The sequence below is a fragment of the Pseudophryne corroboree genome, chromosome 11 (assembly GCF_028390025.1).
Source record: "Pseudophryne corroboree isolate aPseCor3 chromosome 11, aPseCor3.hap2, whole genome shotgun sequence".
NCBI lineage: Eukaryota > Metazoa > Chordata > Amphibia > Anura > Myobatrachidae > Pseudophryne > Pseudophryne corroboree.
Window position 1 is genome coordinate 306750981 of NC_086454.1, and position 26532 is coordinate 306777512.

At 48.1% G+C, this 26532-nt stretch overlaps 1 protein-coding gene across 5 annotated transcripts in view; it reads left to right on the forward strand.

Moving 5' to 3' along the window:
- PHKB (phosphorylase kinase regulatory subunit beta) overlaps positions 1 to 26532 on the forward strand; it is a 413553-nt gene that overhangs the window by 274672 nt on the left and 112349 nt on the right. For all 5 annotated transcript variants that reach the window (XM_063945574.1, XM_063945575.1, XM_063945572.1 and 2 more), the window contains one exon: positions 4139 to 4297. In XM_063945574.1, the coding sequence (XP_063801644.1) occupies positions 4139 to 4297 (159 nt within the window). The remainder of the gene's footprint in view (positions 1 to 4138; positions 4298 to 26532) is intronic.

A 26532-nucleotide genomic window follows, 5' to 3' on the forward strand; every position in this document is an offset into this window, starting at 1 on the left:
ATTAAATACCTCCGTTGCCCGTCCACGCCATCCTCGCCTCCCAGACGCGCCCAAAGCTGCAGGTCCGCCTCTGGTGACTCACTTCCGGGTACGGGCTTCCGGGCGTTGTCATAGTAACGACGCTGCTTGCGCTCCACAGCCCGGAGATCACCATGGCAACCCGGCCACAGGACGGCCTGCAGGGATAGGGGAGAATAGTGTGGCTTAGCAACACACCCACAGATATACAACAATGAAAAAACATATACATAAACCAAAGTGTGTATATACATAACTAGAGACACAATATGGATAACTATAAAATAGCAGCAGTATCTAGTGCACAATCATAGAGATTTATATTTAAACATTACATGATACTATTCCAGCTAATTTTCTCATTAAGCCCATAGGGCACCATAGTATCGTGACTCAGCCAGAAGTAATGCCTTACCACGGTCACCCCCCCCCCCCCCCCCCCCCCCCGAAGGGATTCTGGTATATGATCTATGATAGAATATCTAAGATCAGATAATCTGTGACCTTTAATTTTAAAGTGGCGCACCACTGGCTGGTCTATGGATCTCCCCGCTATAGATAGATCAATACTGGAGCGGTGGAGGGCCATCCGGTCCCTGAATTTGCGTATTATTTGTCCCACGTAGTACAACCACAGGGACAGTAAATGACATACACTACATGAGTAGTTTTACATGTAAGTACATGGCGGATATCAAATATTTTATTAGAGCTGGGGTGCTTAAAGCTTTTGCAAGGCGTTATATATTGACACGTGACACAATCGTGGCAACTGTAGCAACCAGGCGGCTTGGTATACACATTGGGGGGTCTTGGGACTCCCCGACCCGAGATATCCGTTATCACGAGTCTGTCACGTAGATTACGGCCTCTTTTAAAGGCAGCCATGGGTCTATCTTCTTTAAAGCATATCAGCTCTTTATCAGATTTTACTATAGGCCAAAGTGCCTTAGTGGCCTGATTAATGATGGGGCTAGCCACCGTATATGTACTTACCCATGGTATAACGTGTTTGTTATCACGCCTAGATGATTCTAATAGTTGGGGTCTCGAGATCTTAAGGACCTGCTCCTTCTGTGCTAGTAATGTATTACGGTCATACCCCCTCATAATAAATTTATCAATTAGGGCATCTAACCGTTCGGAGATCTTAGACTGCTCGCTTATAATTCTAGCCACCCTCATCATCTGTGATAGCGGGAGACCCCGCTTCAGAGATGCGGGATGATGGCTGCTTGCCTGTAGAAACGTGTTACGGTCTACATCTTTGAAAAAGATGTCTGTTTCAATCCGTCCATGATTGATGATCACTTTGACATCTAAAAACTGCATGATGTCACTACTGTACGAGTAGGTATATTTAATGGGCATATCCGTCTCATTAACTTCACTCATCAAGCGATCAAACTGGTCAGCACCCCCGGTCCATAGGATGAAAATATCATCTATGTACCGGGTATATGCCAGGATATTTTGGCTAATCTCTGACCTATCCAAGAACATGCGGTCCTCGACACCGAACATAAATATATTCGCATATGCCGGAGCCACTGCTGACCCCATGGCACAGCCACGCAATTGTAGAAAATATTGGCTATCATATAGAAAATAGTTTCTAAGTAATGTTAATTTAAGAAATTGCATAAACAAATTATGATTGAACACTGATATATTTAAAAACTGATCTAGAAAGTGTTTCATTGATGCCAATCCTTCCTCATGAGGTATTGACGTGTATAAATTGCAAACATCTAAGCAGCACATCAAAGTACCTTCCGGTACCTGTCCAATGTCCAGTAACAGTTTAATAAAACTAGTCGTATCCTTAAGAAAAGATTTTTTAAGCAACAAGAGAGGCTGCAAGATATAGTCCAACAGCTGGGCAATATTTTGATCAATGAGTCCCGGGCGGAGATAATAGGCCGTCCTGGAGGCCTCTCCACACTCTTGTGCAACTTAGGGAGTGTATACAGCACAGGGATTTTAGGATATTCTTTATATAATGTCTTCTGTAATGCTGAAGAAATCACTCCATCTTTGACCGCTGTATCTAGAATGGAGCGTTTATTTCCGCCTTTGGACATTTTTATATATATATATATATATATATATATATATATATATATATATGTAAAAAATAGAGTGCAAAAGAGAACCTAATAGTGTTATATATTAGAATATTTTTGTGTAGCCAGTTCACCCTGTGAGGTGTGTAGTATGCAAGTTAAAAAAGGACAACTTAGCTTCCTCGAGGACAGCTTCGATGAGATGACACTTAAGAGCATGTGGATTAGAAAACAAAAAGCAAACATATTGTGTACTGTTTTCATGAAATTTAAAAAGCCTGCAGAGCTCTAAAATTAGGAACCTTGCTGGTCCCAGTAACCATACAAGAGCTTATCAATTTAAAACGTAAACAAGGTTTAATACAAACAGTCTGACGCAAATGCAGGTAACAAACGTACAAGATAAAAACAAATAAACAGCTCATCTGTCCACAATTGGAAGTATCGGGTGAGCAGCAAATCCCAGTCCCGTAAACAAATGTTAAAATAAAATCCTAAAGCAAATGCAGGTTGCACACGTACAAGATAAAAACATGAAAACGGCTTATCTGTCCACTGTTGGAAGTATCGGGTGAGCAGCAAGTCCCAGTCCCAACACGTTTCGTCCTATAGCAGAGGACTTCATATATATATATATATATATATATATGTATGTATGTTATGTGTGTGTATAGATAGACACTGTATGTATACACTATATAATATACTCCACTGCTTTATCTGTGAGAGAATTGTACAGGTCTGTATTTAACCCTCCTCTATCGGAGAGAACAATCTGGTGATGTACAGTGTACATGCATGTCTGTGTATGTGTGTGTGTGTGTGTGTGTGTGTATATATATATATATATATATATATATATATCCGGTGCCCTCCACAAGGCATGTGAATCCTTACATATAGATAGTTCAGAGGCGGCACTCGGAGACTGGGTCAATATATGAAAAAAGCCCACGTGTTTATTCGACGTTTCGAGGGTCGAGCCCCCTTCTTCTTTCTTGAAGAAGGGGGCTCGACCCTCGAAATGTCGAATAAACACGTGGGCTTTTTTCATATATTGACCCAGTCTCCGAGTGCCGCCTCTGAACTATATATATATATATATATATATATAAAGAACAAAAGCAGCGGCACTCCGGGGCTTGTTGTGATGAAATGCTTGTATTTAACTCATAACACACACTGTTATTCCAACGTTTCGGGGCGCTACGGGCCCCGAAACGTTGGATGGCGACGGATGGCACCTGGGCAGTGTAACCATATGTATATGGAGTTCTGGATTATATCTGCCACATATATATATATATATATATATATATATATATATATATATATATATATATACACACTCCCGTGATCTGTCTGTGAGGGAATGATACAGTGATGTATATATGGCATCCTCTGTCAGAGATGTTTTCTTTTAGAATATTTGAACCGTTGTCGGTCGTATATGTGGGAATTACAGTACTTCATATTAACCCTGTCCTTCCCAGGAGGTATTGTAGTGCTATACAGGTTGAGTATCCCTTATCCAAAATGCTTGGGACCAGAGGTATTTTGGATATGGGATTTTTCCGTATTTTGGAATAATTGCATACTATAATGGGATGTCATGGTGATGGGACCTAAAGCTAAGCACAGAATGCATTTATGTTACATATACACCTTATACACACAGCCTGAAGGTCATTTTAGCCAATATTTTTTATAACTTTGTGCATTAAACAAAGTGTCTCTACATTAACACAATTAATTTATGTTTCATATACACCTTATACACACAGCCTGAAGGTCATTTAATACAATATTTTTAATAACTGCGTGTATTAAACAAAGTTTGTGAACATTGAGCCATCAAAAAACAAAAGTTTCACTATCTCACTCTCACTCAAAAAGTCCGTATTTCGTAATATTCCGTATTTCGGATATTTGGATATGGGATACTCAACCTGTATTTTAGCCCCCTCCTCTTTGGGCAGCATTATATATGGGCTGCTGGTTCTGTCAGTGTAAGTTTCCCCCATGTGTCATTAATGTCTCTATGATCTCCCCAGGGTGTCCTGTGGTTCCTGAATATTACCACGTGCCAGCTGACTTTGTGGAAGCCGAGAAGCTGAACCCCAATAGCCAGAAGAGATTTCCCAGTAACTGCGGGCGGGATGGCAAGCTCTTCCTGTGGGGACAGGCCCTTTACATCATCTCCAAGCTGCTGGGTAAGTGCTGAATGTAAGAATGGCGCCAGTCAGGAACCTGTGACATCACTACGACGCTGCACTATGGTACATAATAGAGGGAGCATGTTTTCAGTCTGTCCCTGCAGTTCCCCAGGCACCCTCTCCTTACTGATCTCAGCAGTCACAGCAACTACCTTGAGTATTGGTCAGGAGCAGTTGTATTTCATAACATGCAGTCATGCACAGGAAGCCGTTTTCACAAATATCATTTCCTGCCACTGACCACTATGCGGTATTGAACACTTGTTAAGGACGTCATTAGCCAGCATTGGCTGCCAGATTCGGCCCTAGGCATAGGTACTGTAGGCAAATGCCTTGGGGAATCCCAAGCCTAGGGACAACGGTAGACTGCGGCTACCGTGATCTGAGCTCAGGTCCGATTGCGCAGCTGTCAGAATCAGCTTTTGTGCGCGAGCCAAGTATAATGGCCATGGGAGGGCTGCTGCGCATAACCAGCCATATCCGCTCCTCCCATGGGCATTTGCAGAGCTCATGAGTCACACCTCACGTCTCCATCTCTAGTAGGCAGCACTGACTACAGCCACCAAGTCCAGTTACTATGCACAGCAAGAGCCGGGAAAGCTGTAGTTCGGCCCGCTAACTTAAGAGTCTTGGGTGCTGCTGCGTGAGGGTGCTATGTGTTATGCACACCAGTGCCTGCAGGAAAGTACTGGTGTCAGGACTGTTATGCACTCCAGTGCCTGCAGGAAAGTACTGGTGTCAGAACTGTTATGCACTCCAGTGTCTGCAGGAATGTACTGGTGTTTGAACTGTTATGCAAAACAAATGGACTTACAGACAGACTGGGGAATATGACATAACGTACACAGAAGGTGATAGGGTAACAAAATACACACAAAGTGAACAGAGAAGCCCAGAGGCTAAGGAACTGGGTATCTCCCTTGTATTAGAACTGCTCAGATGGGAAAAGCAAGATGTTGTGTTTTAATACGTAGAGAACCCGAAATGCTGTTGCTAAGGGCAACAGCAAAACCCTAAAGGGTTACCAACGGGTGTGGCAGTAAACTCCTTGGTCAGAGATGGAATGATAGACACAAGGAGAGTCTCCACAATCCTAATTCTCACTTGCAGTGCACAGGTTCAGCTTACTGCCACTAAACTGACCCCTGACACCTAGCACAGTGAGACAGGATTAAACAGGCAAGTCTTAGAATACAGCCGCAAACTTGCTAAGTTCACAGAGTAGTAACAGAACCCCAGCAAGCTAAACGACTGACTCCAGTCTTACTGCTAGGTCTGGATTGGCAGAGTGTAATACCAAATCCCCAGGCCTATTTGCAGTAAGCAACAAACAAATACAAAGCTACACAGTACTGGCTAACTTTCAGAAACTGACTAACCAACAAAGATTCAGCAGCATCTGCTTACCCTGAGAAGAGGCCTTATAAAGCAGGTGCTGTCCACGCCCCACTCAGACCTCACAGACTGTGAGCACAAAAACCAGCACCGGATCCCCTGCCATGTACAGAGCCTATAACCACTGCACAGCAAAAGACCCGAACCGGAGTATCAGCTGCGCTCAGGTCACTCCGCTAGCACTTGTCTCCCGGTTGCCATGACGACGTGGCAGCACAGGGCAGGAGACCCTAACACTATGCTGGGAGCGGGCTGCTGTGCTTTGTAAGGAGTGATGGGTGCTGCTGCTGTGATCTGTTTTGTGCTGCTAGGTGAGGGGTGCTGTGCTGGGAGAGGGGTGATGAGTGCTGTGATCTGTGCTGTACTGGGAGAGGGTTACTGTGATTGGTGAGGAGTGATGGATGCTTCTGCTGTGATCTGTTTTCTGCTAGGTGAGGAGTGCTGACATACTGTGCTGTTAGAGGGCTGTTGTGCTGGGTGAGGGATGCTGAGTACTATGATCTGTGCTGTGCTGCGCTGCTTGGTGGGGGATGCAGACATGCTGTGCTGGGAGAGGGGTGATTGGTGCTGTGATCTGTGCTGGAAGAGTTTTGTTGTGCTGGGAGAGGGGTGCTGTGCCGGGTGAGGGATGCTGAGTGCTGTGATTGGTGCTGTGCTGCTTGGTGCGAGATGCTGACATGTTGTGCTGGGTTAGAGGTGAAGGGTGCTGTGCTCGCATAGGGGGTGCTGTGCTGGGTGAGGGATGCTGAGTGCTTTGATTGGTGCTGTGGTGCTTGATGAGAGATGCCAGCATGCTATGCCGGGAGAGGAGTGCTGCGCTGTGATCTGTGCTGGGTGAGGGGTACTGTTCTGTGATTTGTGCCGGGAGAGGGTGCTGTGCTGTGATCTGTGCTGGGAGAGGGGTGCTGTGCTGTGAACTGAGGTTTGAGAGGGGTGCTGTATTCTGTGTTGGGAGAGGGCTGCTGTGCTGGGTGAGGGATGCTGATTGCTATGATCTGTGCTGTGCTGCTTGGTGAGGGATGCAGACATGCTGTACTGGGAGAGGGATGGGTGCTGTGATCTGTGCTGGAAGAGTTTTGTTGTGCTGTTGTAGGGGTGAGGGATGCTGAGTGCTATGATTGGTGCTGTGCTGCTTGGGGCGAGATGCTGACGTGCTGGGATAGAGGTGATGGGTGCTGTGCTGGGTGAGGGATGCTGAGTGCTGTGATTGGTGCTGTGCTGCTTGGGGCGAGATGCTGACGTGCTGGGATAGAGGTGATGGGTGCTGTGCTGGGTGAGGGATGCTGAGTGCTGTGATTGGTGCTGTGCTGCTTGGGGCGAGATGCTGACGTGCTGGGATAGAGGTGATGGGTGCTGTGCTGGGTGAGGGATGCTGAGTGCTGTGATTGGTGCTGTGCTGCTTGGGGCGAGATGCTGACGTGCTGGGATAGAGGTGATGGGTGCTGTGCTGGGTGAGGGATGCTTAGTGCTGTGATTGGTGCTGTGCTGCTTGGTGAGAGATGCTGGCATGCTGTGCTGGGAGAGGGGTGCTGTGCGGTGATCTGTGCTGGGAGAGGGGTGCTGTTCTGTGATTTGTGCCGGGAGAGGGGTACTGTGCTGAAGGAGGGGTGCTGTGCTGTGATCTGTGCTGGGAGAGGGGTGCTGTGCTGTAATCTGTGGTTTTAGAGGGGTGCTGTGATCTGTGCTGGGAGAGGGGTGCTGTGTTGCGACGTGGCGTTGCGACGGAGTGAAGCAGGAAACACAGGCCTATCATGGCTGTTTTAGGGGCAGCCCGATGACATCGCCTGCATTTCCTGCGATTGGAAACATGGCGGCGGTGCACCTACATACGCAGCCTGGCTTCATATGCAGGGGGTCGTGCTCTATTTTGATTCCAGCGGTGCGATCGGAATTGAATTGCGATCACATCGCAGGGCGGCGCCATACATGATGGGCGGCCCCCAACATGTGATTCTGAATAACCCCCTTGGTGTATATTGTGAGGGAGCCCACAGTGTGTTACAGTTAGGTTGTACCCCAGTAGACAGAAGAGATAATCAGGGGCACTTGTGATACCGGGTGCAGAGGAAAGTATCGTCAGTTACCGTAGCAACCTATTCAATGCTAACGCATTTTTAGATGACAGAACTTAACTTCCTAATTGGTTGGCAAGTGGTAATAAAATTCTAGAATCTGATTGGTTGCCAGGTGCAAATACCAACTCTTTGCTTGCGCGCCAGTCATCATTAATGTCCCCCAGTGAATGTATTGAGCCTGCAGTTGAGGTTAAGCGCTAAGGCAAGTCTGTGACTGTCGGCCAGTCCCTGACAGCTGATATGAGAACGATGTCTCCTGTCCCTCGAAGCTGATCCATCTCTGACAGCGCTGACCGGCTGCCAACTGATGGTATCTGAAGTCCCACCAGTGACCCGTGCCCGGGGTGCCAGTCTGACCAGTACTGCAGCTCTCATCCGACGTGTCACAGCCGCTAATCCGCAGCTGCCGTCCTCAATAACGCGCCTCATTCAGTCATCCTGTCAGTGTAAATGTCTCTCAAGCCGCACACATCTCAGACACTGCACCGGGGGAGTTATTCAGTAAACAGTTCATTGTTTTCTGCGGAACAAGTGTCAGCGCTACCGCTCTGTAAAAGGGCCCTAGATTTATGTCTGAGCTTTAAATTACCCGTCTCTGCCGTGAAATGTGAAATATGGCTGCATGTCGCGCAGAACAGAAGAGGAAGCGGATCTTATTCATCATAATTTGTTTGAACTGTGATATTTTGTGCACCGGCGTCTGGGGCATGGACAGTGCTTTGATCACTGGCAATGTTATGTATGTGCAAATTTTCCAGTTCTAGCTTGAAAAATGGTCCAGACCTAAGGAAAAGGGTTTATAGTGGTGTGAGCTTTAACCCAGTTCTTTAAGAACTGCCGACTTTGTGTCTCCAAACATTAGAATTCTGTAGAGGGCCTCCCAGTAAGAGCAGATGTTAAACAGCAGGTAGAACCAGCATTTGATATCAATGCATTACAACAGGTTATAAATACCTCCCAACTTTTACCTTGTCAGAAGCGGGACACACGCGCGGACCAAGAAAAGGGGGCGTGGCTTAGCGGGAGGACCGCGATCGCGAGCCACGCCCCCGTTTTCGTCACTGAGGGGGCATGCCCAGCGCTCTGTGAGCCGCTGGCATGCCCCCTCTCCCTCTGACTCCAGTGAATAGACGCAGTGCGCATGCACACAGCGTCTATTCACCGCTGCTCTGCTAAGCAGAGCAGCGAGAGATAGAGCCTCCCAACTGCCCCCCCCCCCGCCCCCCCACCGCGGGACACTGCAGCCCGCGGGTGGGACAGTGGGACAGTCCCCCAAAAAATGGAACTGTCCCGCAAAAATCGGGACAGTTGGGAGGTATGGGTTATACATCTGGCATGTTTATACTTACATATATATACACAGTGGAGTCACATTATTATGACCACCAGCTAATAACCAGAGTAACCGCCGTGTGCAGCACGGACAGCAGCTAGACGGAATGAAATGTTGTTTCAGACGCACGTCTGGTCGCCCCCAGGATCATTTTGCCCGTGAGCTGTGCCACTGCAGCATGTCGGCTGGCCCGCACGCGCCTTCGTAGCCGACGTTCACGTCTCACATCAATGGCACGTGGTGTTCCGCAGTTTCCACGTCAGTTATTCGCAATGGTGCCATTTGTCCAGTCGTCATACACCTTCACCGCAGAAGCACACGAACAGTACACACACTGCGCTGTGTCAGCAATACTGCCACCCTTGGCCCGAAAGCCGATAATCATCCCTTTTTATCCATGACAGCAACGAGTGATATGTGTGCATACGTGACGTACTGCATAGGCTACCTGCTGCCGACGTCACATGTAGGAGATGGTCATAATAATGTGACTCGACTGTGAATGTTCATGTAAGGGGTTAGGTCAGGGGTGTCCAAACTTTTTGCAAAGAGGGACAGATTTGGTGAGGTGAAAATGTGTGGGGGCCGACCATTCAGCCTGACATTCTTTGAACCATTAATCACATCAGAAGACTGTACACATCCATACACAGTGTGGCAGTACCCCTAATCCCCCCTCCCTACAGCATCCTGCAGCACCGTCCAGCACTCCTGTCCCCACCACCATATATACATGGCCAGTCCAGAATCATCCATACACAGTGTGGCAGTACCCCTAATCCCCCCTCCCTCCAGCATCCTGCAGCACCGTCCAGCACTCCTGCCCCCACCACCATATATACATGGCCAGTCCAGAATCATCCATACAGTGTGCCAATACCCCTAATCCCCCCTCCCTACAGCATCCTGCAGCACCGTCCAGCACTCCTGTCCCCACCACCATATATACATGGCCAGTCCAGAATCATCCATACAGTGTGCCAATACCCCTAATCCCCCCTCCCTACAGCATCCTGCAGCACCGTCCAGCACTCCTGTCCCCACCACCATATATACATGGCCAGTCCAGAATCATCCATACAGTGTGCCAATACCCCTAATCCCCCCTCCCTACAGCATCCTGCAGCACCGTCCAGCACTCCTGTCCCCACCACCATATATACATGGCCAGTCCAGAATCATCCATACACAGTGTGCCAATACCCCTAATCCCCCCTCCCTACAGCATCCTGCAGCACCGTCCAGCACTCCTGCCCCCACCACCATATATACATGGCCAGTCCAGAATCATCCATACACAGTGCGGCAGTACCCCTAATCCCCCCTCCCTACAGCATCCTGCAGCACCGTCCAGCACTCCTGTCCCCACCACCATATATACATGGCCAGTCCAGAATCATCCATACAGTGTGCCAATACCCCTAATCCCCCCTCCCTACAGCATCCTGCAACACCGTCCAGCACTCCTGCCCCCACCACCATATATACATGGCCAGTCCAGAATCATCCATACACAGTGTGCCAATACCCCTAATCCCCCCTCCCTCCAGCATCCTGCAGCACCGTCCAGCACTCCTGCCCCCACCACCATATATACATGGCCAGTCCAGAATCATCCATACACAGTGTGCCAATACCCCTAATCCCCCCTCCCTCCAGCATACTGCAGCACCGTCCAGCACTCCTGCCCCCACCACCATATATAAATGGCCAGTCCAGAATCATCCATACACAGTGTGCCAATACCCCTAATCCCCCCTCCCTACAGCATCCTGCAGCACCGTCCAGCACTCCTGTCCCCACCACCATATATACATGGCCAGTCCAGAATCATCCATACACAGTGTGCCAATACCCCTAATCCCCCCTCCCTACAGCATCCTGCAGCACCGTCCAGCACTCCTGCCCCCACCACCATATATACATGGCCAGTCCAGAATCATCCATACACAGTGTGCCAATACCCCTAATCCCCCCTCCCTACAGCATCCTGCAGCACCGTCCAACACTCCTGTCCCCACCACCATATATACATGGCCAGTCCAGAGTCGTCCATACACAGTGTGCCAATACCCCTAATCCCCCCTCCCTACAGCATCCTGCAGCACCATCCAGCACTCCTGCCCCCACCACCATATATACATGGCCAGTCCAGAATCATCCATACACAGTGTGGCAATACCCCTAATCCCCCCTAACTCCAGCATACTGCAGCACCGTCCAGCACTCCTGCCCCCACCACCATATATACATGGCCAGTCCAGAATCATCCATACACAGTGTGGCAGTACCCCTAATCCCCCCTCCCTACAGCATCCTGCAACACCGTCCAGCACTCCTGCCCCCACCACCATATATACATGGCCAGTCCAGAATCATCCATACACAGTGTGCCAATACCCCTAATCCCCCCTCCCTCCAGCATCCTGCAGCACCGTCCAGCACTCCTGCCCCCACCACCATATATACATGGCCAGTCCAGAATCATCCATACACAGTGTGCCAATACCCCTAATCCCCCCTCCCTCCAGCATACTGCAGCACCGTCCAGCACTCCTGCCCCCACCACCATATATAAATGGCCAGTCCAGAATCATCCATACACAGTGTGCCAATACCCCTAATCCCCCCTCCCTACAGCATCCTGCAGCACCGTCCAGCACTCCTGTCCCCACCACCATATATACATGGCCAGTCCAGAATCATCCATACACAGTGTGCCAATACCCCTAATCCCCCCTCCCTACAGCATCCTGCAGCACCGTCCAGCACTCCTGCCCCCACCACCATATATACATGGCCAGTCCAGAATCATCCATACACAGTGTGGCAATACCCCTAATCCCCCCTGCCTCCAGCATACTGCAGCACCGTCCAGCACTCCTGCCCCCACCACCATATATACATGGCCAGTCCAGAATCATCCATACACAGTGTGCCAATACCCCTAATCCCCCCCTCCCTCCAGCATACTGCAGCACCGTCCAGCACTCCTGTCCCCACCACCATATATACATGGCCAGTCCAGAATCATCCATACACAGTGTGCCAATACCCCTAATCCCCCCTCCCTACAGCATCCTGCAGCACCGTCCAGCACTCCTGTCCCCACCACCATATATACATGGCCAGTCCAGAATCATCCATACATAGTGTGCCAATACCCCTAATCCCCCCTCCCTCCAGCATACTGCAGCACCGTCCAGCACTCCTGTCCCCACCACCCGCACACTCACCAGAAAGACGGCAAAAACTTCACAGCTTTCACAGTGGCGGCCGACTCCCCCTCACCCGCGGGCCGGTTGAAATGTCAGCAAGGGCCACAATTGGCCCCCGGGCCAGACTTTGGACATGCCTGGGTTACGTCATCCTCTTGTATCACAGTGTAAGAGTCTGTGATGTCACATGTTAACCGACATACCTTGTATTGCAGATTCAGCTTTTTGTCGCGTAACCAGTCCAGTTATTAAAGTGTGGGATGTGACTTCGGCTTTCTACAGTGGTGTGGGGAAGGGGTCAGTCCTAATGTACTTTGAAACCAGTTGAAGATGAGAATTGAATTGTGCATTGTTCCTTCAGTCTTAATGCAAGCAAATATATCTTTCATTGTGTAGTTTTCCTGTGATTCTCCCAGGTACTGTTTGCCAATTACTGTAAGCAAAACAGCAGCTGGATGTTTAAAGGGAAAATCTGCAAATGATTTTGGATCATGTACAACAATGAATTGATGTTGATTGACCAGTATATATCATTATGCCCAGAAGCCTGTAATGTCTCTGCAGTGGGGCTAGTTAAAATTATTCAAACTTTACAGTTTTTATTTTCCCTTTTATGTTTGTCTGTCGCAAATATTATAGGATGCATTTATAAAATATTCTTGTTATAGGACTTTTCCCAGTTTTTGTGGTGGTTTTAGGATGTCTGCTTGCAAAGCTCAAAGCTAAGTGCAGATCCATTGCTTGCATTCTCTTTCTTGCATCTTTTTGTATTATATTACTGAATATAAGACAGATGGAAGGTATAGCTCCTGAAGTTTACAGAGTGCCCAGAGATCGAACGTAAAACTATGGGGTTTATTTACTAAGCCTTGGAAAGAGATAAAGTACCAGCCAATCAGATCCTAACTGCCATGTTATATGCTGTGCTTGAAAAATGACAGTAGCTGGTTATCTCTCTTCACTCCACTGTATTTCCTCTACGTGTATTTGATATCCCTCATGTGTTCAGTTCAGTAGTTGGAAGGGGACTTTCAAATTCGGGGCTTATTACTTCAAAATGTTGCATTATTTGCTGCATTATGCCCGCCGATTGTTACACGTGAACAGTGGGCGTTTGTAGGCACTACACAAACAAAGGCAATCCAGAAAATGTTAAATTGCAGCTACTGGTGCTGTATAATTCCACCCAAGTTACAAGTGATCGTGTATTTGCTCTTTCACAGGTGTGCCCAAAAACACCTATCCTCCAATTCATGGCGTGCCATGTATTTTGTGGCTAAGCCACTCCATGCATCCTGCCACGCAGTTTTGGTCCGAATGTACGTATTTTTTTGTACCAAACTTACAACATATGTGTACCCTGGACGCTGGCGCCTCATTGCAGCTGCTGTATGCAATTCAGCCGCTGACCGGGGTATAAAGGTAAACGAATGAGGACGGATACGTGTGAGCTGTCCAGCGCAGCGCTGTGCGTACAGGAGTATGCCACTTTATACCAGTTCTTTTTACCACAGAAATACTAACCCTAAGTGCCCAGGACACTGGGGGTCATTCCGAGTTGATCGCTAGCTGCTGTTGTTCGCAGCACAGCGATCAGGCTAAAAATCGGCACTTCTGCGCATGCGTACGGGCCGCAGTGCGCACGTGCGACGTACTTTCACACAAAACTATGCAGTTTTACACAAGGGCGAGTGACGCTTTTCTGTCGCTCTGTTGATCGGTGAGTGATTGACAGGAAGTGGGTGTTTCTGGGTGGTAACTGACCGTTTTGCGGGAGTGTGCTAAAAAAACGCAGGCGTGACAGGTAAAAACGCAGGCGTTCATGGGGAAACAAGGGAGTGGCTGGCCGAACGCAGGGGCGTTTTTGTGACGTCAAAGCAGTAACTAAACTGACTGAAGTGATCGCAAGGTAGGAATAGGTTTGGAGCTGCTCAGAAACTGCATGAAACTTTTTTCGAGCAGTTCTGCTAACCTTTCGTTCGCACTTCTGCTAAGCTAAGATACACTCCCAGAGGGCGGCGGCCTAGCGTGTGCACTGCTGCTAAAAGCAGCTAGCGAGCGATCAACTCGGAATGAGGGCCACTGTCTGCCACTTTGAATGCAGCTAAAATGCGACCCAGGCGCTAAATTAAGAAATAACTACAAAAGCCTGGAAATGGCTGCCGTCGTGCCGTGAGTCTCCTACTATATGGTGCATGAGAACACTTCCGTACTTTACTCTGTCCTAGCTGGACGTGTAAGATGACACAAACCATCTAGTTTTGCAGTCTTTGTACAATATAAAATGAATATGACAGGGACAAGCGTATCCCTCCATTACTATAATGAGGGCTGATTGTGGGCGCATGAAATTCTTCTTAATAATCCAATTTGAAATAACTACCTCTTTATATTTAAAGTAAATTAGACCTGTCTAGTGCCGTTGGTTTAATACCAGGATTTAGAACTGAGGCGCACCGTGAGGATCTCTGAGACTGACAGCCCTACAGCAGTATCTGGTTGTTCATTGTCAGACAGCCATTCCTTGGTGAGGATGAGCAATAAGCCGGCCGTTCTCTATGATCATGTGTCCGCCAGCTTCCACCATTCCATTGGAAATATGTCTTTTGACCATGCACCAGGGCAAATTCCATTTATATGAATAAACACAAATGTACAGAAAAATGAGGATCTCTGTATAGGATGACTTATCCTATAACAAACTGAACCTTTATAGATAAAGGGGGAAAAATGCAGCCAATATTTCATGAGTTACATAATGCAGTCCGTTACAACATTGGGCCTAATTCAGACCTGATCTCTGGGCAGCGATTTTTGCAGCCCTGCGATCGGATAGTCGCCGCCTACGGGGGGGGAGTGTATTTTAGCTGTGCAAGTGTGCGATTGCATATGTGTAGCAGAGCTGTACAAACTGATTTTGTGCAGTCTCTGCGCAGCCCAGGACTTACTCAGCCGCTACGATCACATCAGGCTGTTCAGGACCGGAAATTGACGTCAGACACCCTCCCTGCAAACGCCTAGACACGCCTGCGTTTTTCACAACACTCCCTGAAAACGGCCAGTTGCCACCCACAAACGCCCTCTTCCTGTCAATCTCCTTGCGATCGCCCGTGCGAATGGATTCTTTGCACAAACCCATCGCTGAGCGGCAATCCGTTTTGTACCCCTGCGACGCGCCTGTACATTGCAGTGCTTATGCATGCGCAGTTTCTGTCTGATCGCCAGCTGTGCAAAAACGCACAGCAGTGATCAGGCCAGAATTACCCCCATTGTCACTAGTAACCCACTGTATACGCTGCACATAAACATTTGCCAGGGACAGTAAAATGATCGTTCCATGGAATGATGATGCTTACAGAATGAGAGGGTTGCTGAGCTGAGATCTGGGAAGCCTGGTCGCACACTGGTAAAATAATTAAGTGTTTTCATCAGCAGAGCGACAATTGCATTCCGCCTAATTTCATGCTGCCAACGTGGGGACTGTTATAGGATGCAGTTTAGGATTTAGGGGGTGAATCAGACCTGATTTCTGCTGTGCATTCTCGCCCAGCGGGTGATCAGCAATAGACTGCGTATGCACCGCAATGCGCATGCGCGTTGGCCAACAACAACGGTCATCGCCGGCCAGCGACAGGATGGTGCAAAAATTGCATTTGCACAGGCGTTCCGTTTGTGGGTGGCAACTGCCCATTTTCTGGGAGTGTCCGGAAAATCGCAGGCGTGTCCAAGCGTTTTCAGGGAGGGTGTGTGACGTCAGCTCCGACCCCGATCAGCCTGTTCTCGTCGCACTGTAGGAGTAAGTCCTGGTCTGCGCACAGACTGCACACACTGGATTTTTGCAGCTCGGCGTACACATGCGATCGCACACTTGCACGGCGAATTTACACTCCCCCATGGGCGGAGGATGATAGCCCTGCAGCAGATGAAATATTTCCATGTCTGTGTTGTAAGAGGTACAGCTACCTTAAAATGAAGCTGCCACTCACATTAAAGCATTAAATCAAAGCTAAACCAATGATTAGACCTGGCTGTTGTTTCATTTTTATCCTATTAGCGGTTTTACTGTGACATCCGCCATAGACAGCAAGTTTCCACAAAATGTCCCTCTCCCGACAGACAGGCTCCTCGCACACTCAGTGCAGGTTTTATACTACTTATGGCATTGTCCCGGTGAAGTTACAAAGGTTACTCAGCAGACATAGGGGGTAATTCAGAGTTGATCGCAGTAGCAACTTTGTTAGCAGTTGGGCTAACCCATGTGCACTGCAGGTGGGGCAGATGTAACATGTGCAGAGAGAGTTAGGTTTGGGTGGGTTATATTGTTTCTGTGCAGGGTAAATACTGGCTACTTTTATTGTTAAACTGCAATTTAGATTTCAGTTTGAATACACCCCACCCAAATCTAACTCTCTGCACATGTTATATCTGCCCCACCTGCAGTGCACATGGTTTTGCCCAACTGCTAAGAAATTTGCTGCTACAATCAGGTCTGAATTACCCCCTTATCCATAAGCCGATCCACAGACTTCATTCAGCACTGCTGGATTGGCAGTCACTTCCTTTTGTGCTACATATAGCTCAATTATAAGACTTGGCTCCCTCACAACCTTTATTTATTTATTCACAGTTTCTAATATAGCGCAGCATATTCCGTTGCGCTTTACAATTAGAACAGCAGTAATATGACAAAACTGCGTAAAAACAGACATAAAGGTAGGAAGGCCCTGCTCGCTAGCTTACAATCTATAGGCTTAAGGTGTAGTATACAGCAATCATTTATAAGACTTAGCTCCCTCACAACCTTAATGTCCAGTACACAGCAGTCATTTATAAGACTTAGCTCCCTCACAACCTCCGCTCTGTCAGTCCCTCCATTGGTTACCTGTTTTCTACCGGAACCTATATAATGCACGAGGTCATTGATAACACTGCTCTTTCATAACCTTCAAGCAAGAGTTCCCAAACTGTGTCCTCAAGGCACCATAACAGTCGGGTTTTAAGGATATCCATGTTTGAGCAAATTTTTCATTTAACCATCTGTGCTTAGCCTGGACTGTTTTGGTGCCTTGAGCATCCTGTTTGGGTACCACTGCCTATAGGTGTAGTATATACCAGTAATTTATAAGACTCTGCTCCCTCCCATACATAAGGTGTATACACCCCCCTAACAGGACTTTCAGGGGCATCAGGAAGGTAAAAAAATTCTGCGCCAGTTTCCAAAAATCAATAGGTCATCACAAATCAGGGTCATTTTATGAAGATGTCGTTCCGTTTCAGAGCTGAAAACCACCCAGCAATGGGGACCGCTTAGACGATTGGCATGGTCAGCCCATAACTCCTACTCAGATGAGAATGAGTATACCTTACATGACAATTTATAGAACGAGGCCACAATCATGCGATCACATGCTGACCAGCTAAACTCCTCGGCCCCCGGAGACCCCTTGTAATAGAAGTTTCACATTATTAAAGCGGATGAGGTTGCAAACACACATTCTTCATTCTGTGCCTGCGTCTGCTTTCTGTGCCGTGCTGTTTAGTACCTGTAGGAAACTAGAACACGGACATGCTTACAATGCAGAGCGACCATCTCATCAGTTTTGAGTCATATTGTGTTTGTCGTGCTGAGTTTCAGCTGGGGGGCATGGAACCCTGCACTAGTTATGGCTAGAAGACCCAGCAGAAGAGGTTTAAATGCTCGGCACACATTGTAGAACAGATTACGTCCCATGATTTAGGATTGTATTGAACTGTGACTCATCCTTTTGATTTCACCAATGAAAGACTGCGGCAATTGTGGATGTTTTTGTTTCCCGAAGTCCATTTAAAAATGACTCCAGTTTAGGGAGAAATTACACGTTTTAATGCAATTGTTTAAAAAAACAAGATATTTTACCTGAATAATAGGACACATGGAATGATCTGCCATGAAGCTGAAACAACGATGCATCACACACTTCGGTCCCGTTTTAAACAACAGGTTTTGGCATTTAAATATATTGTTAAGTTAATGGAGGTTGTGCTATATGTGTGCCTGCTTCTGTAAGCTTTCAGCTGGCCGGCTCAAAGCCAGGGTTCCTCACGTTACTATAGCACACAGGAGCATTGCTTAAATATATTGCTGCATCTTAATAGGAAATCTGATGTATTTCATTACATTGTGATATACAGATGTGTCCTCATACGCTATTGCTCAGGGGCCTAATTCAGATCTGATTGCAGCTGCAAATTTGTTAGCAAATGGGCAAAACCATGGGGCTAATTCAGACCTGATCGCTAGCAGGCGATTTTTGCACTGCTGCGATCAGATAGTCGCCGCCTACAGGGGGAGTGTATTTTAGCTGTGCTAGTGTGCGATTGCATGTGTAGCAGAACTGTACAAACAGATCTTGTGCAGTCTCTGAGTAGCCCAGGACTTACTGAGCCGCTGCGATCACTTCAGCCTGTTCAGGACTGGAATTGACGTCAGACACCCGCTCTGCAAACGCTTGGACACGCCTGCATTTTTCCAAACACTCCCAGAAAACGGTCAGTTGACACCCACAAACGCCTTCTTCCTGTCAATCTCCTTGCGATTGGCTGTGCGAATGGATCCTTTGCGGCGACGCGCCTGTGCTTTGCGGTACATACACATGCCCAGTTTACACCTAATCACCCGCTGTACGAAAACGCAGCCTAGTGATCAGGTTTGAATTAGCCCCCATGTGCACTGCAGGTGGGGCAGATGTAACATGTGTAGAGAGAGTTCGATTTGGGTGTGGTGTGTGTTCAAACTGAAATCTAAATTGATGTGTATAAATAAAGCAGCCAGTATTTACCCTGCACAGAAACAATATTTCTCTTACGTCTTAGAGGATGCTGGGATCCACATTAGTACCATGGGGTATAGACGGGTCCATTGGGAGCCATGGGCACTTTAAGAGTTTAATAGTGTGGGCTGGCTCCTCCCTCTATGCCCCTCCTACCAGACTCAATTTAGAAAATGTGCCCGGAGGAGCCGGTAACAGTTAGGGGAGCTCCATAGGAGTTTTTCTAGTTTTATTGTTTTTATTAGAGTTAGGCACAGGGAGACTGCTGGCAACAGCCTCCCTGCTTCGTAGGACTTAGGAGGGGGAGTAGTGTCCAACCCTCTGAGGTTAATGGCCACTATCTCCGCTGACAGGACACTGAGCTCCTGAGTGTGTCGATCGCAAGCCCCGGAGGCGACAGCTTGCTCCCGCAGCACTGCCGCCACCCCCTAACAGAGCCAGAAGACTTCGGTTGTGAGTTAGACACCGGTGACCCAACAAGCGGGGATCCGGTGAGAATGGCGGCATCAGGGTGGGAGCGCAGTGCTGCGGCTTTGCTCCGGAGGGCTCAGAGGCACAGAGATACAGCGCTGTGAGGGGCGCCCTGGGCCAGCGCAGACACCCTTACACTGGTCACAGAAGCTATCAGGGACACTGCACTGCTGCTAGCATTGATTACCTCAGGCCAGTATAATCTTTAAAAGTGTGGGAAGACGCGCCGTTTTAGGAGGCGGAGCTTATCCTCAGAGCGGATCCAGCAGCTCATCAGAGCCATTTTCTGCCTGCAGATCACATACAGAGACACAGACAGGGAGTGCTGATCCTCCACATAACTCCAGCTATCCTGTGCAGTACCAGGGGGTTATAGAAGGGGGTGGGGGAGAGTGTACATTACTGTGTGGTCTATTAAGGTTGCACAGTCAGTGCCAGGCAATTATTTTATAACTGTCTACTGGGGCACTGTGGGGGCTGGCTCCATAACTCTGTGTCTCTCTGAAGGTACTTGGAGGAAACTGTGTCTGACATTTTTGTGTGTGTGTGTGTGTATGCTATTTATCTCACATTACCATGTCTAGGGACTCTGTATCTTGTGCTGCAGAGTATGTATCTTCTCCAGAAGAGTCCATTCCCTGTACTCAGGTATGCAATACATTGTCTCAGCCCTCTGAACCCGTACCCAAGTGGGTGGCTTCTATTAAGGGGATGATATCCCAGATTTCATCTAGGATAGCTCATTATGAGACTGAAACACAGGTTTTAAAATAATCTGTGGAGGTTTTGTCGTATTCATCTCCCACTACCTCAGCTAAGTCCCCTGGTATATGCCCCCAAAATCGTGCTCTTGCCTGGGTAATACAAGTTGACACGGATACCGACTCTGATACGGGTGACGGTGATGGGGACATTCTGGGGGGGGGGGGGGGGACATCGCTTGCTAAAGGGGTGCAGCTAATGATTGAGGCCATTCGGGATGTTTTACACAAGGTACTTGAACAGGTCGAGGAGGCTTTCTTTACAGACAATAAGAAAGTCCCCCTTACCTTTGAAAAAGAGTACGCTCAAATCCATATACACTGCTTCAGGCGTGGCGCTTAGGCCCACTATTGCTTGTGCATGGATTTCTAAAGCCATAGTAAAGTGGTCAGGCACGTTACTAGAGGATTTAGATACTATGGATAGAAGTGACATTGAAATGTTTTACGTCACATACAAGATTCTGCGGGTTTTATGGTGAAGGCCATGAAGGACCTTGGTAATCTGACTGCACGGAGGTCTTCCATGGCTGTCTCGGCACGCAGGAGACTCTGGCTGTGCCAATGGTCTGCGGATGCGGAATCCAAGAAGAGTGTGGAGAACTTTCCCTTCACAGGTCAGGCTCTATTTGGGGAAGCTTTGGATGCGTGGATCTCCACAATAACTGCGGGTAAGTCAACCTTCCTTCCCTCAGCCACCCCGACGCCAAAGAAATCCTTCTCTGCGTCTACAATGCAGTTTTTTCGGACCGCAAAGGTTAGGAAATCCAAGTCCCCTTCCACCTTCTTCAGAGGTAGTCGGGCAAAATCCAGAAAACCTGCACCGGAAGGTTCCCAGGAACAGAAACCGGGTTCTGTTTCCTCAAAATCCTCAACATGACGGTGGACCTTCCAGCTGGGGGCCGGGCAGGTGGGAGCACGTCTAAGAAATTTCAGTCAGGTCTGGGCATCCTCAGGCCTGGACGGCTGGATACAAGATATCATAACTCAGGGGTACAGACTAGAGTTTCAAGAGCTCCCACCTCACAAATTTTTTCAAATTGGGCTTACCGGCTTTGCTGACAGAAAGGGCTATTTTACAAGACGCCATTCAAAAATTGGAAGAGGCAAATGTCATTATTCCAGTTCCATCTCACCTGGAGAACAAGGGTTACTACTCAATCCTTTTTGTGGTGCTGAAGCCAGACGGTTCGATCAGACCAATATTGAGCCTCAAATTGTTAAATCCATATTTGAGGGAATTCAAGTTCAAGGTGGAATCTCTGAGAGCGGTGATCTCAGGTCTGTAGGAGGGGGAATTCATGGTATCCTTGGATATCAAGGATGCATACCTTCACATTCCTATTTGGCCGCCACACCAGGCTTATCTCAGGTTTGCGCTGTTGGCAGAGCCGGATTAAGGGGGGAGCCCAGGGGACACATTACCTTGGGCCCCCCATATTTAAGGGCCCCACGTGCCTGCCATCAAGCACTGGTAGTTTTTATTTTATTTTAGGAAGTTCATTCATTGGTGGCAGTGGTGCAAACTTTCCCCTCTGCAGACAAATTTTGTGTTTCAGAGATCTCTGCTCCCTGCAGGGCCACCCACAGGCACTAACGAACTGCCGTGAATGAAGTGTACGGCTGCTCCTCACTGAGCTCTGCCTCTGATCAGCTGAGCTCTCTAGCCTCTCTTACACAATACACACAGTGGAGGGAGCTGCTGAGCATGTGCAGCAGCAGCTCCTGTGTTTAATTAACTCACATGGACTCCGGCAGAATCTCCTCCTCTTCTCCTCTGTTCAGTTGGTTAGTGGTTTGTGTGTATGTGTGTGTGTGTGTATGCTGTGTGGTATGTATGTGTATGTATGTTGTTTGGGAGTGTTTATGTATGCTATGTGTGTGTTTTGTGTATGTATGCTAAGTTTCTATTTAATAATATGTGCTACACTTTGTTTCTGCCTCCAACAGCTTTCTGCTCACACTTTTATCAATTATATATATATATTTGTAAGGAACCTCCCCTTCAATATATACACTATATTTAGCCCTCAGGGGCCCCCCTTGTCTAAAGTACCCCGGGCCCCCTGGAGCCTTGATCCGGCCCTGGCTGTTGGACTGTCACTATCAGTTCCAGGCGCTGCCATTCGGCCTATCCACGGCACCGAGGGTGTTCACCAAGTTAATGGCTGAGATGATGCTACTGCTCCGCAAGCAGGGTGTGAACATAATTCCATATCTGGACAATCTGCTGATAAAAGCATCGTCCAGGGAGAAATTGTTGCAGTCCATTGCTCTCACGATTCGACTGCTCCGGACTCATGGTTGGATCCTGAATCTTCCAAAGTCTCATTTGGAGCACGGAAGTGCAGAGGGTGTTTCTACCAGTAGAAAAAGCATTGGTGATCCAATCAATGGTCCGGGATGTCCTGAAGCCAGCCCGAGTAACGGTTCATCAGTGCATTCGCCTTCGGGGGAAGATGGTTGCCTCCTACGAGGCTCTACAGTATGGAAGATTTCATACACGGTCTTTCAAGCTGGATCTCCTGGACAAATGGTCAGGATCTCATCTTCACATGCACTAGAGGATACGTCTGTCACCAAAAGCTAGAATCTCGCTCCTCTGGTGGCTGCAGACTTCTCACCTACTGGAGGGCCGCAGGTTTGGGATTCAGAATTGTATCCTTCTAACCACGGATGCAAGTCTCAGAGGTTGGGGAACAGTCACTCAAGGGGAAAACTTCCAAGGAAGGTGATCCAGTCTGGAATCCATCCTTCCAATAAACATTCTGGAACTAAGAGCCGTGTACAACGGTCTTCTATAGGCGGCACATCTTCTAAAAGATCAAGCATTTCAAGTTCAGTTGGACATTGTAACGACAGTGGCCTACATAAACCGACAAGGCAGAACGAAGAGCAGAGCTGCAATGTCAGAGGTAAAAAGAATCATCCTCTGGGTGGAAAAACACGCGGTGGCGCTCTCAGCAATCTTCATTCTGGGAGTGGACAACTGGGAAGTGGACTTCCTCAGCAGACACGATCTACATCCAGGAGAGTGGGGCCTCCACCCAGAGGTGTTCGCAGAGGTGACAAGTCTTTGGGGCGTACCTCAAATAGACATGATGGCCTCACGCCTCAACAAGAAGCTTCGGTGGTATTGTTCCAGGTCGAGGGACCCACAGGCAGTGGCGGTGGATGCCCTGGTAACTCCGTGGGTGTTCAAGTCAGTGTGTGTTTCCTCCACTTCCACTCATCCCAAGGATTCTCAAAATAATCAAAAGAACAAGAGTTCAGGCGATCCCCATTGCTCCAGACTGGCCAAGAAGGGCTTGGTACGAGGATCTTCTGGAGTTACTGCTGGAAGATCCGAGGCCTCTTCCTCTTCGAGAGGACCTTCTACAACAGGGGCCGTTTGCTTATCAAGATTTACCACGGCTACGTTTGACGGCATGGAGGTTGAACGCCAGATCTCCGAAAAAGGTTATTCCTACCCTGATGCAGGCTAGGAAAGGAGTGACGTCTAAACATTACCATCGCATGTGTCTTGGTGTGAATCCAAGAAGTTTCCTACGGTGGAGTTTCAACTTGGGCGGTTTCTCCTCTTCCTGCAAGCTGGTGTGGATGTGGACCTACGTTTGGGCTCCATAAAAGTCCAGATTTCTTCCAGAAACAGTTGAACCCTGAGGTTCAGACTTTCTTAAAAGGGGTGCTGCGCATCCAGCCTCCCTTTGTGCCTCCTACGGCACCTTGGTATCTTAACGTGGTGTTGCAGTTCCTGCAATCGGATTGTTTCGAGCTTTACAGGAAGTTGAGGTCAAGTTTCTCACTTGGAAGGCGGTCACACTGTTGTCATTAGCTTCGGCTAGGCGTGTGTCTGAATTGGGGGCATTGTCCTGCAAGAGCCCCTACTTGAATTTCCATGAAGATAGAGCTGAGCTCAGGACGCGTCAGCAATTTCCTCCATAGGTTGTGTCGGCTTTTCATATCAACCAACCTATTGTGGTGCCAGTGGTTACTGACTCCTCAATTACCTCAAAGTCCTTGGATGTTGTGAGGGCTTTGAGGATTTATGTGAAGAGGGCTTCACGTTACAGAAAGTCAGACCCTCTGTTTGTCCTTTATGATCCCAACAAAATTGGGTGTCCTGCTTCTAAGCAGACGATTTCTCGCTGGATCGGGTTCACTATCCAGCATGCTTATTCTACGGCAGGCTTGCTGTGTCCAAAATCTGTTCAGGCACACTCTACTCGTAAAGTGGGTTCTTCCTGGGCAGCTGCCCGGGGTGTCTCGGCTTTACAACTTTGCCGAGCAGCAACTTGGTCAGGGTCGAACACATTTGCGAAGTTCTACAAGTTCGACACTTTGGTCTCTGAGGACCTACAGTTTGGTCAATCTGTTCTGCAGGAACCTCCACGCTCTCCCTCCGAGACTGGGAGCTTTGGTACATCTCCATGGTACTAATGTGGACCCCAGCATCCTCTAGGACGTTAGAGAAAATAGGATTTTAATTACCTACCGATAAATCCTTTTCTCCTAGTCCGTAGAGGATGCTGGGCGCCCGCCCAGCGCTTCGTTTTCCTGCAGTTCTTACTTGGTTCAGTACTGCCTTGTTACTTGCTGAATTGTTTCAAGCTAGTTAGCTTGGTTGCCTTGTATGTGTGAGCTGGTGTGAATCTCGCCACTATCTGTGTACTTCCTTCTGTCATACATAGTTACATATTACATACATGTGAACTGGCTCCTCCCTCTATGCCCCTCCTCCAGACCTCAGTATAGGAACTGTGCCCATGGAGACGGACATTTCGAGGAAAGGATTTACTTTTAATTTAACGGTGAGATTCATACCAGCTCACACCTCAACCATGCCGCTCAACATGGCATTCAACATAACACATGCCAACGGGCATGAACAATTTGCAGCAACATGCTGAAAAATAACCGTAACACAACACTTGTGTAACTACAAACTAACAACTGTAGGTAAAGTACGCACTGGGTCGGGCGCCCAGCATCCTCTACGGACTAGGAGAAAAGGATTTACTGGTAGGTATTAAAATCCTGTGTTCTCATACATCCTAGAGGATGCTGGGTTCCACTTCAGTACCATGGGGTTATACCAAAGCTCCAGTACAGGCGGGAGAGTGCGGATGACCCTGCAGCACCGATTGACCAAACTTGAGGTCCTCATCGGCCAAGGTGTCAAACTTGTAAAACTTTGCAAACGTGTTTGCCCCTGACCGAGTAGCTGCTCGGCAAAGTTGTAATGCCGAGACCCCCCGGGCAGCCGCCCAGGATGAGCCCACCTTTCTAGTAGAATGGGCATTTACCGACTTCGGTATCGGCAATCCTGCCATGGAATGAGCGTGCTGAATCGTCCCTCTGATCCAGCGTGCAATGGTCTGCTTAGAAGCAGGACACCCAATCTTGTTGGGAGCATACAGGACAAACAGAGCCTCTGTTTTCCGTATCCGAGCTGTTCTTGCAACATAAAGCTCTAACCACATCAAGAAACTTTGACGCAGGGAAGGTGTCAGTAGCCACTGGCACCACAATAGGTTGGTTTATATGGAAAGACGAAACCACCTTGTTGGCGAGTTCTCAACTCTGCTCTATCTTCATGGAAGATCAGGTAAGGGCTCTTGTGAGACAAGGCCCCCAATTCAGATACCCGCCTTGCGGATGCCAAGGCCAAGAGCATCACCACTTTCCAAATGAGAAACTTCAATTCTATCTCCTGCAGAGGTTCAAACCAATCTGATTGAAGGAACTGCAACACCACATTAAGGTTCCAAGGTGCCACTGGAGGCACAAATGGAGGTTGGGTGTGCAGCACCCCTTTCATGAACGTCTGAACTTCTGGAAGGGAGGCCAATTGTTTTTGAAAGAAAACTGACAAGGCCGAAATCTGGACCTTGATTGAACCCTGTCTTAGGCCCGCATCCACACCTGCCTGCAGAAAATGGAGAAAACGTCCTAACTGAAACTCTTCCATAGGAGCCTTCTTGGATTCACACCAAGACACATATTTTCTCCAAATACGGTGGTAATGTTTAGACATTACTCCTTTCCTGGCCTGAATAAGAGTGGGAATGACTTCCTTGGGAATACCCTTTTGGGTTAGGATCCGGCGCTCAACAGCCATGCTGTCAAACGTAGCCGCAGTAAGTCTTGATACACGCACGGCCCCTGCT